General features: G+C 36.1%; 1 protein-coding gene across 7 annotated transcripts in view; it reads right to left on the reverse strand.

The window, feature by feature from the left end:
- The window catches only part of MBP (myelin basic protein), a 207,851-nt gene that overhangs the window by 141,673 nt on the left and 46,494 nt on the right, over nt 1-19,684 (reverse strand). For all 7 annotated transcript variants that reach the window (XM_027852330.1, XM_027852328.1, XM_027852331.1 and 4 more), the window contains exon 2: nt 10,124-10,199. In XM_027852330.1, the coding sequence (XP_027708131.1) occupies nt 10,124-10,174 (51 nt within the window). In that variant the 5' untranslated portion in view covers nt 10,175-10,199. The remainder of the gene's footprint in view (nt 1-10,123; nt 10,200-19,684) is intronic.

Genomic DNA, 19,684 nt, shown 5'->3' on the forward strand with positions numbered 1-19,684 from the left:
TCCTCATTCAAGAGTTTCCTACCCTTTGACCCAGCAATAGCACTTCTAGGGCTATATCCCAAAGAGATCATACAAATGGAAAAAGGACTCACATGTACAAAAATAGTTATAGCAGCTGTTTTTGTGGTGGCAAAGAATTGGAAATTGAGAGGATGCCCATCAATTGGGGAATGGCTGAACAAGTTGTGATATATGAATGTAATGGAATACTACTGTGCTATAAGACATGATGAACAGGCAGACTTCAGAAAAACCTGGAAAGACTTACATGGTCTGATGCTGATTGAAGTGAGCAGAACCAGGAGAATGTTGTACACAGTAACAGCCATGTTGTGTGATGACTAATATTGATAGACTTACCCCTTCTCAGCAATACAAGGATCTAAGACATCTACAAAGGCCTCATGATGGAAAATACTATCCACATCCAAAGAAAGAACTATAGAGTTTGAATGCAGATCGAAGCATACTGTTGTGTTTTGTTTCCTCTTTCTGTTAGTTCCTCCTATTGGTTCTAATTCTTACTTACAACATCACTAACGTGAAAATATGTTAATAGGAATGTATATGTACAGCTTATATCAGATTGCGTGTCATCTTGGGGAGGGAGGTGCGACAGAGGAGGAGAAAAATTTAAAACTCAACAGCTTATGGAAGTGATTGTTGATAATGCAAAATAAATTAATTAAAAAAAAAGTTTCCTACACCACTGAAATCACAGGTAGCTAAAAAAAATCATTAGCACCCTAATCAACTCCATTCTTTGCTCTTTTTTTCTATACTTCTCTATATCTTGCCAACCCATTAATTTGTGGGTTTGATAATTCACACTTATACAAGGTGTCCCTAAAAGTCTTAGTGCAGTTTAAAACTGTATAAATCTCCATACGTATTCTTCAATGGATCTCAGCGATCCATTGGGCTATACGTCTTCCAATTATAGTCTGTGAGACTCTTGTTTCTGTTCTCCATGCAATGAGTTAAAGACTTTCTTCTAAATCTCTTAACTTTAAATGGGGACTAGTGCAGCATGTGGGCTTTCCATCTGCTATTCCTTGCCCTTGCTGTATAACCAGGCTACTACTCTCCTTTTCTAGTCATGCATCTCTTAGATGATATCTTCTGGGTCCAATTCAGCACTGGTAACATATTGCAGTCTATTTATACCCACCATGTGTCTCTCCATTGATCTTGGGTGACTCATCACATTGACTCCTCAGAGATTGTGGTATTCCACAATTCACAGCCATGTTGCATTACCAAAAGAATAGTGGTGTTAAAATGATGGGTTTTTGTTTCAGGGAGAAGTTTTGGGTCATTGAAAGCACAATGCAATTTCCCAAATAGTTTTGAAGCGAGTAGACTATATCAAATATCAAAACCATCAGTTGAGAAGAACCAGAAGAATATAAAATCAGATAAGTACGGGAATAATGTTGACATAAATAGCTTGCCTTTACACAGTGCTTTAAGATTTGCAAAGTGCTTTACAAATATTTTATCTTTACAACAATCCTGGGAGGTAGGAATTATTATTCCCATTTTACAGGTGAGCAAATTGAGGCACACAGAGGTTAAGTGACTTGCTCAGGGCCACACAGTTAGCAGGTATCTGAGGCTGGATTTGAACTCAGGTCTTGCTAATAACTTCAGGTCCAGTGCTGTACCCCCTGTGCTACCTATCTACTGTAATAATTGCCTTGGGAGACAATGTGGTAATATGAAAAAGAATGCTGGGATTAGAGCCAATTAATGGGTTAAAAGCATGATTTTGCCACTGACTATCCATGTAAACTTAGACAAATCACTGATTATAACCTCTCTAGGCCTCAGTTTCTTCTTCTGAAAAAGAACAGGTTTAAACTAAATGACCTCTTAGAGCACTGGGCAGGGAGTCAGGAAGACCTGAGTTCAAATCCAGCTGTAGATACTTTATTAGTTATGTGACTCTGGGCATGTCACAACCTCTGTTTGCCTCAGTTTCCTCATCTGTAAAATGGGGTTAAAAACAGCACCTACCTCACAGAGTTTTATAAAGCTCAAATGAGATAACATTTGTAAAGCACTTAGCACTGTGCTGGCATGTTTTAGGCACTTAATAAATGCTCGTTCCTTTTTTTTCCTTTCTCCATTAGAGCTCTGAATCGTATGAAAGAGGGCTGAACTTGCATCTAAGAAAGATCCACATCCATATCCAACCTCCAACACTTGCTTGTGACTATAATAGCTAATAATAATAATAATAATAATAATAGCTAACATTTACATAGTGCTTAGGCAGCTAGGTGGCACAGTAGAAAGACTCATCTTCCTAAGTTCAAATCTGGCCTCAGACACTTACTAGCTGTATGACCCTGGGCAAGTCACTTCACACTGTTTACCTCAGTTTTTTCATCTGTAATATGAGTTGGAGAAGCAATGGCAAACTACTCCAGTATCTTCACCAAGATAACCCCAAATGGGTTAACAATGAGTCAGATATGACTGAACAACAAATATGGTATGTGCCAGGCACTGTGCTAAGTGCTTTACAATTATTATCTCATTATCTCCATTTTACAGTTGAGGACACTGAGGTTGTAACTTGCCCAAGGTCACATAGCTAGTGACTGAGGTTGGATTTGAACTCAGGCCTTCTTGACTCTAGGGATGGCACTCTATGCACTGTGCCATCTAACTGCCTCTAGGCAAAACACCTAAACTCTTTTACTTCAATTGCCACTTCTGTAAAATAAGGATTAAGGTTTCTGTGAGAATTAAATAAGAAAAAGTAAATTCTTAATAATCTTTAAAATGTTCTCTATACGCATTTGAATAGCTGAGAGAAATAATTATTTTTCTCTCATATTACTAGTCAATTTTTAAAATTGGGGAGCCCCAAGCTTTTTTCCCTTGTGCTATTTCCTTGTCCAATCTCTCAAGGACAGGCTGATGGAAGACAGGATTAACATTCTCCTCATTTTGAGTATTGCTACTCCATCCAACTAGTCAGACTTCTAATCTAAGGTGAAATTCCCTTCTGCTCAGGCTGGGGTGGGGGATACATTCTTTAAGTAGATTGTTCAAGGCTGGGGGTAACTTAGAAGTAAATGAGACAAAATTCATTAGAATAGGTTCAGCCCCTCATTGTAATATTCATTCCCTCATTAACTGTTAACCAATCTTAGTTGATGCTACCCTCAAGAGCACTCCTCTTCCAAGGGCGTGTTAAGTCCTGAGCCCACTGCCATGATTGTCTTTGGCATTTGAGAGTACCACAGACCACCTTTTATTAAAATGCTGGTGTTATTAATAAAATGATTAAATTATCAAGAAATTATGTCTCTTGAACTCTTTAAATGCCACACAGCCTTATGATTTCATCAAGGTAAGGTCCTAGTGAATAATTACTTCTACCAGAGCAGTTTGGGTCCTCCTTTGCAACTTACATGATTATTTCCAAACTACCTTTCTAACTTTATTTCATATTATGTCTCTGAACATACTCTAAGCTTTCTAGCCAGATTGGACTACTAGCTCTTCCCAAATTGCACCATTCATTCTCCCTTTTCTACATATTAACCCAGGTTGTTCTTAAAACCTGAAATGTGATTCTTAAACATCTCTGTGAATGAAAATCTCTCTTTTTTTCCTCTTTGAGGTCCTAGCTCAGGCCCTACTTCTTCTGTGAAGATCTCTCAGATCTCCCTAGCTGAAAGTCCTCTTTATTTCCTCAAATTTCCTTATACCATGTTGTATGGATATCTTGTCCATACCACATTTTATTTGTATCACATTTTTGTGCACATCTAACCCATCTATTAGATTGTAAGGTTTTTGAAGGCAGTAGTTGAGTCTTTTAAAAAAATCTTTCTCTTCCAATCACTTAACACAGTATCTTATTCACAGTAGGCACTTAATAAATATTTATTGAATTGAACAGAATTAAAAAAGTTACCTCCAGTTTTAGCATATATTGTTAGAATTTACAATTTTGAAATTTAAAAAAAAAAACTAGTTCAGTTTATGAAACTCCCCTTCTTTGGAGTTAGATGTTAATATATCAATGATAAATATTTATTGAAAGGGTAAAAGTTTCCCCCCCCTATCTTTTTTTAAATAGAATAAAGTAGAAGAATATGTAAATAAAATTACATATACATAATAAAAACATAAATTAAATGTAAAAGAATTAAAAATATAAATTTTTAAGAAAGTAAACTTTATCTTCAGCCACAAATGGACAGAATTTAAAAGGTTAAGTGATCACTGATAGGAATGACAGCTTATTTGATTCCTCCTTTGAAAAATGTATACTTCCATAATTTCCTGGATCTGTGATCTTATTAATATGAGTATTCCTTCTTAGATACAGATTGCAAACTATCCATAACCTTGCATTTTCAAATACTGTTCAATGTTTCCCAATTTTTGAGGATGTAACTGATATTAGAATGTGGCTCTCCTTACTTAATTATGTTAAATTTTTACTTCACTCTACATATCTTTTTTTACTGGTAAATTTATCTTTTTTACTTCATGTATCTTTTTTATATACTGACATATCTCTATATATGTATATGTATATATATAAAAGTTAAAGGGAACATGTTTTGGGGAAAATACAGTAAACTTAGTTTTGTATATACTGAATTAAAGACAAGGATATCCAAGTGGAAATGTCCTTAAGATAGTTATATATAAGGATCTGAAGCTCAAGGAAGAGGTCGAGTCTGAGATATATACTTGGAAGGCATCTCTGTATGTCACTTGGGAGGTTCATAGATTTAGAGCTGGAAGGGAGCTTAAAAAGGTCATCTAGTCCAATTCCCTCATTTTACAAATTAGCGAACTGAAGCTCAGAGAGGTTAATGACATGTTTGACCAAAGTAATTTAGATAGTGAGGGGCTGTGGAGGCATTTAAAGCCTTGTCCACAGATTCCAATTCCATGAGCTCTTTCCACTATGCCACACTGCCCCTAGATGAAAGCTGGAGGCACAAGATGGCATGAGATAATTCAAGGAGAAAGTTTATAGAGAGAGAGAGAGAGGAGGAGGAAGAGGAGAGACAGAATTAAAAGAAAAAGACACAGACAGAGACAGTCAGAGAAGACAGAGATAGAGAGATGGAGAGAAGACTTCTTTCAAGAAATAAGTGCTATGCATGAGACCTTGGGTAAATCACTTAACGTCTCTGGTCCTCAGTTTCCTTATTTGAAAAATGAGGGGGTTGGACCTCTATCGTCCTTTTCAACTATCAAACTCTGATCCTATGTGGCCTCTAATAAAACTCTGGAGTACCTTAATGCACTAGAATGATCCTTAAAATTCAATCAAAATGTCTCTTCTTTAATGGACTTTCCTAGTTTCACATCAAATTTACTGGGGAAGCTACTTAAAATCCATCTTACACATAGGTGCAGCAGGGAACCACCTATATGATGTAATTTCAGGGCCTTGGAAACTTTTTTTCTTTCTTGCTCAGCGTTGGCTGAAATCCCCTAAACAAGCAATAAAGTTTTTCATTTCCCAATCAGAAATAAAATCCCTAAAATGAAAATACCCCTGAAATAACACACCGACTTAAACTTATAGTATTCACAATGTGAGAACATCTCTAATAACCAATTTTTTTTTGAGAACGAAGAGTGTTATGGGCACAAGGACGCTAACTGATACAAAAGGACGACAGAGGAGGCTCACGGTTGGAGAAAAGGCTGTAAAGAGAACTAGGGAAGAAAAAGGTGCTGAAAAGAGAGACCAGAGATGAGTTCTTCTGAATTTTGCTTGGGACTAGTCCAGTCTATTAGCCAAACCATAGAATCAGTTTCCTAAACATTTTATCCATTTTGTAAGTTAAGACAGAACATCAAAACATCATATTTGAAAACTGAGTAACATTTCTTTCTATTTTTAGAATTCAAAATGAACAAACTCTTACAGGATCTCACATCCAAGCTATATTTTGTATGGTTTGTTATTTAGTACTTTCTTTGGAAGAGTGCAATAAAGGATACTAAACTGACATGATAAAGGGGGCAATTTTGGCCATTCAAATTCATTTTAGATATTAAGCACCTGATTTTCCTGGTAAACCCTAAAACAGAGCAAATGCATCAGTATTACTAGTACTGTTAGCTCTCTCCTAAAAAGCTGTCATACACCATAGTACAGACTGAAATCTATTGTTTTTATTGTTGATACATTAAATTTGGAAACTTTCTAATAGTTTAAAGAAGTTATTCAGACACCATTAAATGGATAAACAATGTTTCATTATAGTCAAATAACAGGAAGACACTGGTAAGCTGCTCAGAGATGTTTAATAATAGGAGTCTCATATTAGTCATTTTAGGATTTTAAATGCCACAAAAGGCTCAATATCCTGTATCTCTCCAAGTACAACTGCTGCCTTCACTTTCATTTTTAATAAAAAATACTTTATCTAAAGGCAAATACCAAGGTGAAATATACAAATACATACATAGATATGTATATATACATGTATACGTACATACATATAAAGACACATAATTTATTAGAGATCTTGAGTATTGTTAGTTCTTAGTATTATAAATACTACTATTAACAATTAGCTTATCAGCAATAGAATGGCATGCATTATGTTTACCAAAACATATATGATTTATAGATCTTAAGTATTATTAGTTCCTAATGTTATTAAAGAAATTACTCCAATAACGAGTTTGTTAACAATAACAGAGCATGAACTACAATGTTTGCCAAAATATTATAGCCCTCCTAGTCCCACAATCGCATTTGCGAGAAAATTTTCAGATAGAAAATTGAATCTTCTTTTAATAGTGAAAAGGAAAGGAAAATCCCAAAGAGTGATTAATTTAAAATGGAGATGATTTCATTGAGATCCATTCAGTCCTCTCTTATTTTGTTTACTTCTGAATCCATTAATCAGAAACTAGAAAGCACTCTTAATGACTTTAAGATAAAACATGAGGATGAAAATAACATAATTTGACATTTGCTATCCTCAGCTGTAAAACATAGCTTCATAAACTATGAACAATTGTCAAATTCAGTAATGTAAGAATGAAGTTCATATGCAAATTCATACAAATAGTAAAAATACAATTACATAAAGTTCATTTGTGTAGATTTATATTTATCAGGCAAGCAGGTGTCACAACATTGGACCTGGAGTCAGGAAGACCTGAGTTCAAACCCAGCTTTTAACAGTTACTAGTCATGTGACTGTGGGCAAGTCACTTAACCTCTGTCTCAGTTTCCTCATCTGTAAAATGTAGATAATAATGGTACCTACCTTACAGGGTTGTTGTGAAGATCAAATGAAATAGTATTTATAAAATAATTAGCATAGTTTCTTGCATATAGTAGGCACTTAATAAATGCTTGTTAAAGATATAAAATCTGTGATACAGCATCTAGTGATCATTTGGCATTAGACCCAGAAAGCATCAGTTAATATTTTAGAGCTAATAATAAACATTGAAAGGATTACTTCATGATAAAAGAGAAAGCAGAATGGAAGTTACTCATAACACATGCTTATATATTATTTCCAGCTTATAAAATTAAGGGACAAGTTTTTTTAATCATGTATGACTACAATCTATGAATATTAGTAAAAATTATGAGAGTTTTGTTCTAGCAAGACAAAAACACTTGTTAATGTACAGTAAAACCAACCAAACAAATATATATATGTACATATATATATATATGTACAGAGAGAGAGAGAGAAACAGAGAGAGACAGAAACAGAGACAGAGAGAGCTACTCCCATATCAAATTTAGAGTTAAAAACAAAAAGCAGTCATTGTTATATATCTGCATCAGTTCTGCAAAAAATATGTAAATCAGGCTTTGAATAATTTATATCTGAAGAAAGGCAAACTGTTTGGTAAGGATGAAGGACTTATTGGGGTCATTTGCATATTTTTTTTTTTTACCTGACTGGCCATTAAAAATGAAAAGTGGATATTTACATATACATGTATGCATATATATGTGTACATACATATATGTATATGTAAACATACACACATATACACATACATACATACACACATTTTATATATATATATATATAAATAAAATTTGTTAAATTAAACTTGGTTGATGGCAGAGTATTCCAACTCATTAAGTAAATGAACATATCATCATCTAATGCCCTACTTTGTTAGTTGTAAATTATACCAGTAAGCATAATGATATTCCTAAGATTAACCACCAGCAATCAGCTTCAGCTCTCAAATGTGGGTTGATAAAAGACTTAACACAACTGAAATAAAAAAAAAAATCAAAGGACAAAATTATAAATTATCTGTGACAATAAATGTACTGAGATAAAGGCATTACTAGAGGCCAATAAATTCTATGGCAGAAACAGGTTAACTGTCTTGTAAACAAGCCAGCAAACAAATGCAAAAGAATTTCTACTGAAGAGATAGCTACAGATGTTGGTTCAGTGGAGTTCTAAAGAAAAACCTCAAAAGCTGTTAAATTCACTTTGCCCAAAGACTTAAGTTTCCAGAGTGTATCCCCCATGTAAGAAAGAATGGATAGATTAAACTCCAGTGGGTTCCAAACCTTGTAAGCGATGTGAAACTGGTGTGTACTGATGTCACACACACAGGCATATCCCACCAAGGAAAGAATGGTGACTGAATGGGAAGAGACAAAAGATAGTTGAATATGGGGAGTGGAAAGCAGGCTTAGGCTACTTTTTTTCAGACAGAAAACCCATTAAGCTTTAAGTCTATCATGAGAGTTTATAGTTTAATATCTTTCTTAGGCAGCATATGTACAATAGAGTATAAGAATATTCTTATATGGGGACAATATGAACTTATTAAAGGTAGATCACAAGTAAAATGATTTAGAAGGGGAAAGACCTTCGATATCAACTCCAACTTCTTCATTTTACAGATGAGGAAACTGAGGCCTCGAGATGGGATGTAGAAGGTAGCAGAAATAGTATTTTCACCCAGGTTCTTTAAAGTCCAAGTTCACTTTTCTGTATACTACACAGGGAGAGCTTGATTGGTAGATTAGTAACTTTAATCTTCTTCATGACAAAATCGTATTAGGTTTATACCTACCATAGGTATAAGATATAATATGATAATGACTTTCAAGTCCTTCATGGTCTATGAAATCAGATTCTGTCTACTGAAATGCAGGATTACTGAATTATTACATATGAGGTCAGGCAGTTAGGCAGTGCAGTGGGATGGAGCACCAGGCCTGGAGTCAGGAAGACTCATCTTCCTGAGTTCAAATCTGGCCTCAGACACCTACTAGCTGTGTGACCCTGGACAAGTCATTTCACCCTGTTTGCCTTAGTTTCCTCATCTGTAAAATGAGCTGACGAAGGAAGTAGCAAACCACTCCAGTATTTTTGCCAAGAAAACCCCAAACAGGGTCATAAATAGTCAGATACAACTGAAACGACTGAACAACAACATATGTGAGGTCTCAGATCTTACCCACGTCAGCCAAGAGTCAGTGAAGTGATGCAGTAGTTAAAACCCATTCCTTAAATCTATTATTTGTAGGGATTTTGAAACAATAATGATCATATCTATAGAACCACACAGTTTATAAAGCATTTTTCTCAAAACTCTGTGGTGTAGGTAGTACAAATATTACCTCCATTTCACAGATAAAGAAACAAGTTCAGAGAATTAAAGTGATTTTTTTCCCAGAGTTAATCTGTTAGTAACTGGAAGTCAGTATTCAAAAACCAAGTCTTCTGGCTTCAAGTCAAGTGGTCAAAGTCCAAAGCAAAAGCTGATTATTAATCTGGTTATTTGAATTTCCAGAGACAGCACATGAAATTTAGAAATGGGCTTCATTTTTGAGGCTAGTTAACTTACTGTATTCAAGAAATAGAGAATAAGAATATGGATGATGGGATAGACTTAGATTGAGAGACTGAATGAAAGAATGAATCCAAGTGATACACTGAGACCCACTCACATTTAAGGTAGCCCTTCATGAGTAGATTCCCAACGGGGTATTTTTGACCAAATGTGGACAAGAAATAAAACAGATGAGAAGATGCAGAGGAGTTATAATCTTGGATGTATGATCATCATTGACATTATAGAGCATTCAAACTCTCAAAGTGTCACTTTTTACCTTATTTGGCTTCTCAGATGTTAGTTCTCTCTTTCCTACGTGGTTTCCCATCCTGGGTCACTCAGCTAGTCAAAGGCTAAAAGGAAGAAAAAAATAAACCCTTAGTTTAAAAACTTGTAATGTGGGACAAAAAAAATTTGGATAAAACTGTGACTTAAATTAAAAAAAACTATGATAAAAACAGAACCATGTCTATATATACATAGCTATATGGTGCAGTGGAATAGAGCTCTGGCCCTGGACTCAGGAAGATCGGAGTTCAAATCCAGCCTCAAACACTTACTTGCCATGTGACTGTGGGCAAGTCACTTAATCTCTGTTTGCCTCATTTCCTGGGGATAATAATAGCACCCACCTCCTAGGGTTGTTGTGAAGATGAAAGTAGTAAGATAAAAGATAAATTGTGAAGATAGAAGAATAGTAGGCACCATATAAATGCTAGCTATTATTTATTACTATTATTATATCCATCAGTATATGTATGGGTATAGCTATTATCAGTCAACAAGCATTTCTTAAATGTTTAATTCATGCCAGGTACTGTGTTAGATATAGATAAAAAGAAAGGCAAAACAAAACAAAGTAAAGCAAAACAAACCTCAATCTCTGTCCTCAAGGAGTATACATTCTGATGGAGGGAAACAATATATGTACTAGGTATAAACAAGTTATATATAGAGTAGATGAAAGGTAATTTCACATAGGAAGCATTTAACCACCAAAACACACACACACACACACACACACAAAACTATCTCTAACATAAACTGGAGACTATTTTGGTAAAATGTCATTATTCTCTGCCCATCTTTAAATAATCCAATTAAATACGATGTTCAGTCTTTGTTAAATAAAAGCAATATTAAACTTGTAATTTTTTTTGGAGGGGGGCTAGGCAATGGGGTTAAGTGACTTGCCCAGGGTCACACAGCTAGGAAGTGTTCTGTGTCTGAGGCCGGACTTGAACTCAGGTCTTCCTGAATTCATGGCTAGTGCTCTATCCACTGTGCCACCTAGCTGCCCCCTTGTAATTTCTTTTTAAAAAATCATGAATTACTTAATTTCTTTACTGAATTGCCACTAAAAATTTTGCCCCTGAGCCAATTAAGAACATTTTCAGGTGAAAATAATGGAAAACATAATGTTGCTTTTTTTGTTAAAGTCTGTAGATGCCATCCACTCTATAAAAATGTATAATTTGAGTCACCAAATATTGCAATGTGGTTAGACAATAAGCTTTTTCTCATTGTATCAGCTCATGTAAGTTTTTTCTTTTAATGTCTCATTTTTCATTTGTGATTTTTCTGTGATTCACCTCTATGTAAATTCTTCAATATATTAAAAAAATTAAATGTCACAGCAATAAAAAATGATTGCTCTAGATGACTGCTCTAAATGGAGGGCTAAGTTTGGTGGCTAAATTCAATACTTAACTTCTCTCACTGGAAAGTTCACTTATCTTTCCTCCCTGTCTACAAAAATGAAAACATCATAAAAATATCTTGAAGATCATATACATGCTCTTACTGTTGTAATAAAGGTCATTGAAATAAAATTAGGAAAGTACCTAGAACTTTTTTTAAAAAGGTAGTAAGATATAAAGAATGGTTAATTTTTATAAAAGACTCTACCTTTTTAAAACACTAACATTAAGAAATCAGACTTACTAAGGTGGACAATATAGAGTGCTCAAAATTTGGGAAAAGAGGTAACAGTTGGTTCAAAAGGCAAAGTTTACCCATTTTGATTCACTGTCTCAATCAGATGTCAGTCTCACAAATAGCATTTCAGCAACATTCTAACATCTACCTTTGGATTTTTAACCGCAACTCAACCAAAATAATTACTGCCTTATCATTGTATTTCCCTAGACTTTTCTATTAACAGCCTACCTTTGGTTCAGGTTATTTGTTTTTAAACATAATTTAAAAATTTTATCCTCCCCCCAAGAACTGGAGTTCTAACATACTTACAAACATTACATGTTTTTATCATAGTAATAAATGCTACCTGTTGGGTAGAGAGAACACAAAATGTTTTCCTGAGGGATGTTCCTTCAAAGACAAAAAAAAAAATTCCCCTCCTGGAGCCTAAACAGTTTCTCCATTATCAGAAAATACAGAGGAAAAAAAAGAAAATATGAATAGGAGCCCTATGTACCAGCTGTTGTTGAGACTCCGATCTAAACACTGCCTAAAAGAAAGTATCTTGCTAACATCTGTCCTTTCTGCTGGCATGTCAAGTTTTTAAAAGCTTATCTTTGGACAAAAATTGTGACTTAGCTGAAATCTGTATTTAGGGAATTTCATCTTCCTTTCTGTGCCCCCTAACTTATTTTAGCCCCTTTCCCCAGGCATTCAATGCCCTAATAAAGCTTTGTGGATAGAGTCCCAGGGCTACCCCACAGAAGGACATTTGTCCTCCCAACCATCACCCTCTGGCAGCATCTAATTCTTCACTCCATCGAAAACCTCATTCCATCTCAGCCTTTTCCAATAACAATAATCATAATAATAATAGCTAGTATTTCTATATTGCTTTAAAGTTTGCAAAGTACTTTATAAATATTATTTCAATTTATCCTTACAATAATCCTGGGAGGCAGATGCTATTATTATCCTTTTACAACTAAAGCAGGCAAGGTTAAATGACTTGCCCAAGGTTACATAACTAATAAGTATCTGAGGCCAGACTTGAACTCATCCTGACTCTAGGTCCATTGCATCATCTAGCTGCCAGGTTTCTAGCTAGCCAATTTCAGACAATGAAAGTATAAAGTAGACTGATCTATGCACAGAGCATCTCTGAAGGCATTTCCTCACATGGAGGAGGCTTGGGAGACTGCTTCTGGGAGAGTCATGGTGACGTGACTGAAAATAACATTCTGTGTCTGGTCTGCTAACCATGTGGTTAGGAGAAGCCTTTTCAGTTGTCTACAGAGCTGAAACAGGGGGCTCCTTCAAAAAAGACCTTTGTTGTCCTCAGCCATTTCCTTCAACTCATTTTCTGTTTAACTCCTTGAACTTGGTAGATCTCTTTGACTTCTTCACTCATAATGTCTGGTCAAAGTCAGTGCTGTAAAGGGGAGAGGTCTCAGACCTTTACTCTTCAGAGGCTATGAGGCCCTGAGAATACAGGCCTAGGCTCTTTGTCTGCCTTAGTTTGTTTTCTTCATTTTAGGTGAAGGGTGAGTGTTGTCCTGGTGTCCCAGTGTCCAGGTTTTGTAGCTAGCTCATCATCAATGGCCTGAGGAGCCAGGAATGACCTTAGGAGTGACTTTTAGCATCCAGTCCAATGGTAAATGAGATAAGGACTCATCTGGTAGCATTCAGTATTGCCTTTGGATATGAATTTGGTGGGACCAATGTTTAATAGGCACTGAGTTAAATCTAAGCTCACTGTCCACAGACTAGCTGATGTATGAGAGAATGTGACTCTGAGATGTTGGAAGAAAATGGATTTTTGTTATTGCTATATCTTTGAAGTAAATGTCCCTTTATAAAAGCTAATTGCTGTTAAGTGGCTAAGTTGAACTGGGGTACTGCACCTAGGGGCAGCTAGGTGATGCAATGAATAGAACACTGGGCTTGGAGTCAGAAAGATTCATTCATCTTCATGAATTAAAATCCAACCTTAGATACTTACTAGCTGTGTGACCCTGGGCAAGTCATTTAAGCCTGTTGGCCTCAGTTCCTCATCTGTAAAATGAGCTGGAGAAGGAAATGGCAAACCACTCCAGTATCTTTGCCAAGAAGACCCCAAATGGGGTCACAGAGTCAGACATAACTGAAACAACAACAATACTGGAACCTAAAAGTACAAGGAATCTAGTTGGTGGGGACTCAAATTGATGACATTAAAGAAGAGATATATTAACTCTTCAGGGGTACCTTGCAACCCTGAGGGGAAAGATGAAGCTGACTGGGCCATAGTGTTCTCACTACAAAAGAATCCCAGCACTGGGGAAAAACTCCAATACTTTAGTGTTTAACTAGTTAACTAGTGTTAACTAAGGATTAAACAATCCTTAACCAAAGAAAGAATACTATTCACAGCATCATTACAAATGGTTAACCAGCCTTCATTTAAATACCTGCCCTGGTAGAGTTCACTGCTAGTGACCTAGGTGGTCATTTCCATGGAGTGATAACTATTCTGAATTTTTCCCTTAAACTGAGTTGAACTTTTTCATCTTGTACCTTCCATCCACTGCTCCTAATTCTGCCTCTGGTACCCAACAGAAAAAATTAAGTTCCTTTTTCATAGTACAACTCTTCACATATTTGAAATAATTTATCAAATCTATCCTGCCCACCTCAAGTCTTGTCTTCTCTAGGCTAAGTATTACTCAAATAATTCTTACACTCTGGTTTCCAACCTCAACCGTGCTTATCCCTAGGACTTTGCACAATGTATAGCACACAGTAGGTATTTGTTAACTGACTTGACCACTAAAATGAAACTGTTCGTGTCAACTCATAGAACCCAAGAGATGCTGCTGACCAGAAAGGGGGGAAGGGAAGAAGCAAATGAAATTCTTCCTGCTTCTGAGTGGCAATTTAATTTTAATGTGGTTTTAAAGCTATCTTTAAATGTACTTTTCCTTACTGCACAGCTACCTTCTGTATTACAGAAATGCCCCTTTCCTCATTCTAAAACCAAGCAGAGTTGATAGTTTTCAGGATGACATGTCAGCATTAGCTTGGTGTGCAGTGTTTTGAACTAACTCTTTCCAATCACAGATTTATGGATGTACCCCTGGTCTGACACTTTGTCTGGTAGCTCAAAAGAAACCACAGCCTAGATACATCTGTGCATCAACGAAGCTTTGTGCAGGGAATTGGTGAGCTACCACATCTGCTAATGAAGCACATGGCTGATGCAGTACTGATTCTTGAAGGGCCTAATCAGTCTTTAGTTCTGATTGGTTAATGTGGTCAACCTAAGCTGCAAAGCACTGGAATATTAACAATTCAAAGTTAAATAAATAGTTGTTAGGTTCCCTTGGCACACCATTGGGAATAACTAAATTCAAGACTTTCAAGCCCTCAAGAATGGATCAGGATCCTGCTTACTCAGTACATTTGCTTTGAACTTACAGACTTGAGGGTAAAACCAAACTTAATAAAAATAAGAGATTTTTTTAAATTACAAAAGTTATTTTTATGGTCCCTTTAGCAAGGACTCTATGGCAAATGCATAATTACTCAGAATTACATTTTATCATTTTCACATTGAAAACAGCTGTTAACTTATTAATTTTTATATCTCTGTCTATATGTATATTTAATCAAGCAGCAGTTTTTGAAACTGGTACAAAAGTTTGCAGCATTACATAAATTAGTGCTAAGAGAACTGTTTTTTGGTCAGTTTAACATTTCTATGTCCTCCTTTTGCTACACAAACCAGTGCTTGACAAACCTTTTTATCAGACAGAAGGGGGAGTTGTTCTATAACAATGACTTTGAAACGTTGGGGGATGAGGGGAAACATTAACCATGTTCAAATAATAATCGAGGCTTGCTTGCATAAAAAGGAAAAAAGAAAGAAACTGCTTTCGCCAAGTCTACCAAAGACTACCTAATTGTAAAATCCAACAGCCTTTTCTCAGTCTTCATCCCTTTTGACCTCTCTGCAGTTTTTTACACAAATGACCACTCCTTCCTCCTCCACACTCTATTCTTTACTAATTTTCCTCCTACCTACCTGACAGATCCTTCTTAGCCTCCTTTATTATATTATCAAGTAGTCTATGACCCCAAATTCCTGCTAGACAGCCTTAGCTGGATGTCCCAGAGGGATCTCAAAAGTCAACATATCCAAAACAACTATTCATCTCCCTCAAAAAACACTCGTTTTTCCATTTCTGTTGGGGTTACCACCATACTTCCAGTCCCTCAGGTTTTCTGTCATGGAGTCAGCCTTGATTCTTCATTTTCCCTTACTTCTCATTATCTAGTCACCAAGCCTTAGTGATTTTTACCTTCACTGCATCTTTGATATATGTCTCATTCTTTCTACTCACATAACCACCATCATAGTTCATTCTATTATCGCTTCTTGCCAGAATCTCCTAATTGGTCTCCACAGTTCAGGTCTCTCACCTTTCCAAGCATCTTCCACACAGCTTGCAAATTAATGTTCCCAAAGTGCTTACCTGACCAGATTATTCCCCTGCTTAAGAAGCTTTTGTGACTCCCTACTGAATTTAGGATAAAAACAACAACAACAACATTCCTCAGGCACTTAAAACCCTTTACCAGGGATAGGGAACCTGTGGCCTCAAGGCCACATGTGGCCTTCTAGGTCCTTGGGTGTGGCCTTTTGACTGAGTCCAAGTTTTACAGAACAAATCCTTTTATGAAGGGGATCTGTTCTGTGAAGTCTGGATTCAGTCAAAGAGGCTGCACTTGAGGACCTAGAGGGCCACATGTGACCTTGAGGCCACAGGTTCCTCATCCCTGCCCTATACCATCTGGTTCCAGGCTATCTTTCCAAATTGATCTCACATTACTCTTCCCACAGCACACTAGCCAAACTTGCCTAGTGGGTGGTCACATCTTTCCATCTCCTGTCCCCGTCCCTTTGTATATATATTGCCTTTCTCTCATTTCTGGCATGTCCTCCCTTCTTACCTCTACCTCACAGGATCCCTAGCATCCTTCTTAAGAAGACAGCTTAGCTATCACCTCCTACATGAAGTCCATCCTGATCCAGCCAGTGGTTAGTGTCTTCCTTTCCCTCCAAAATGAATTTTATTGACTGTGTATATTTTGTATACACTTATCTTCACAGATGCCATTTTCCCACCAGTAGAATTTAAGTGTAGATAAGCTTTTGTAACCCTGGTGTACTGCGGGCTTATTGTCGCATTGAGCTTAACCAAGGCATGCTGGATTGAATTGAATTAAACTTGGTGAAGTGGAAAGAGAATTGGATTTGGAGTTAGAGGACCTATATTTGAATCATAGCTTTGTGTACTTACTATTCGTGTGACCTTTGGCAACTCCCTTAACCTTCCTGGGCCTCAGTTACCTTTTCTGTAAAATGAAGGGCTTAGACTAGATGACTTCTAAATCTCCTTCCAAATCACAAATCCTATAAAAGTTACACTACAATGTTAATTTGTAATCCCTTCCCAAAGAACTTTTTTGCTTTAACAGAGGTCTTCTTTAATGCCTTGAGCCAAACAGCGAATGACGTGGTAAGCTGATAGAAGAAGGTATTTTGGGGCATGGGGATATTTAAATATTCCTCAACTCAACACAAAAGTAGCTTTCTATTTTAGCTACAGAAATGATTGGCTCTGGCTCTGTTTCTATGTTCTATGGAGAGAAAGAATATTTCCTCCAAGAAAAATGGGATATTTATGTTGGTTTTTATAAATGTACAAGTCATCAAGGCCTGTGATAATTATTTATAAGATAAAATAATACAAATAATTTATATTTATTTAGCACTTAAATATTGAAAAGCATTTTCTTATTAGTATTTCTCAACAACCCTGTGAGGAAGATGATAGTATCTTCATTTTACAGATTAGGAAAATGAGATTCATAGAAAAAGTAAATTGACTTTGCCTCATCACACAGTTATTAAATGTCTAAGTTGAAGGATGAATCCAGTTCTTCCTGACTCCAAGTTGTATGTCCTCTATTCAGCTGCTTTCCTAGATATTCTAGTCACTACCTAGCAAAATGACAAACTTGCTTATACTACATACAGACTCCCAGATGCTGAAAATAGAAGAAAAGAAAGAGATATTCTGTGAACTCATGAGTCATTGGAAGTTATCTTAGAGTTGAACTCAAATCTTAACGAAATAATTTCTCTGGTTGAAGGAAAATAAAAAAATAAGAAAATGATATAACAATTTGATGAATGGGAGTCTTTAAGACTTTAAGTTATTTCATCCCAGTGAGAATTCCGTTCTTGGCTGTAACATTTCTTAAATAACCATGGACTCATAGACTCATGGAAAATTAGAGCTAGAAGGAAATGAAAAGATAGATCCTCTGGGGTATGGATTTCCAATCTTTAGAAGTATGAAGATCCTCTTTTAATGTCAAAATATTTTCAGATTTCATTGAGAAAATATATGAAGACAGAAAGTTACTATGTAGGACCCTACATTTAGATCTCAAGGGAACCCTAAAAATCATCTAATTTAACACCCTAATTTTACAGAAGGTGAAACTGGGACCCAGGGGAGTTAAGTGACTTACACAAGGTCATATTGTACTTAATATCAGACCCTGTATTTGAACCCAGGACCTCTAAGTGCAGAGCTAGAGCTTTGTCCAATGCATCATATAATCTTTGGGAAGAACTCTTAAAAGAATATTTTAATAATCACAAGAGTATATGTATACATCTGAAAAATATGAGTGAGACATTATTGGGGGGGGCATCACCAGTTGTCTTGACTTATGTCTTGCCACTGGACTTTGACGACTCTGGAGGAAAGAGTGAGGCTGGTGACTTTGCACAGTCCTGCTTCAGTTAAATCCAATTCACTTGCAAGTCAAGAAGTGACTTTTCTGGTGTTATTGGTCCTCTTTGAGAATTAAGGACAAACAACTTTCTCTATAAGGTATGTGCTTATTGTACTGTTGTACTGAATGTTTTATTGGAACTAAAGAAGATCAAAATGACAAAGTTTAGTGCATATAGTATATTTCAAAATGGTTTTAAGGACCCTTTGCTATAACTCCACTCCCCTGATCATCTCCCCATCAAGGTCCCTTTTCCACAGGCTAGTCTACAACCAATGAACAGTCTTGTTTTAGAGGGGGCATCTAAGGCCTAGAAATATCTTGTTGAATGTTCCAAAACAATTTATAGGTATAGCAGAAACAAGAATGCAGGCTTCCCATGCTAACCATTTTCTGGCTAATAATTACAAATCATTGACAAATGATTTCATTGAAATTGAACTCTTTGCTTAACTCAGTAGTCACAATAATGGGATGTTACCAGCTAAGAACTCAACACTAAAAGCTAATTACTGCTGCAAGCTGAGAAAAGCCATCTGTTGGACAAAATGATCTCAATAGTTATAGATCATCAGGTTTTGGAACTAATCAAATTGAAAAAGCAAATCTGATAAATGCACAGAATGACTCACTGAAGCTGTCCTAGTAATCAGAGAGCTCATAGTACAAATGTGAATCATTTCTGGGGTAAATAGTTTTACGACTTTAATGCACAATAATGGAGAAAGGCAGAGAGAAAGCAAGGGAGGGAGAGAAGATTAATAGTCTGCAAAAAAGTCTCACAGGGTGCCTGAGCCACTGGGTGTCTAAATCTCAATTTTTATGGTGGAACATCTGCCTGCTGATTGGAATGTCCTAGAGTAGAGTAGATGGTTAAATTGAACTTAACTAAAAATAATAAATGGTGAATCTAATTTTGAAAAAGTTCTGGGTCTTTTTGGCTGGTAAGGATGATGATGGGGTGCTGTACCCCCTCATGATGGTGCCTCCATACCTAAAATGTGACTTTTAGTGCAAGAAATTCCACCCATATAGTGACATCTTTTTCTGATGTCAGCTTTCATTA

The sequence above is a fragment of the Vombatus ursinus genome, unplaced genomic scaffold (assembly GCF_900497805.2).
Source record: "Vombatus ursinus unplaced genomic scaffold, bare-nosed wombat genome assembly UNPS02009573.1, whole genome shotgun sequence".
NCBI classification, from domain to species: Eukaryota; Metazoa; Chordata; class Mammalia; order Diprotodontia; family Vombatidae; genus Vombatus; species Vombatus ursinus.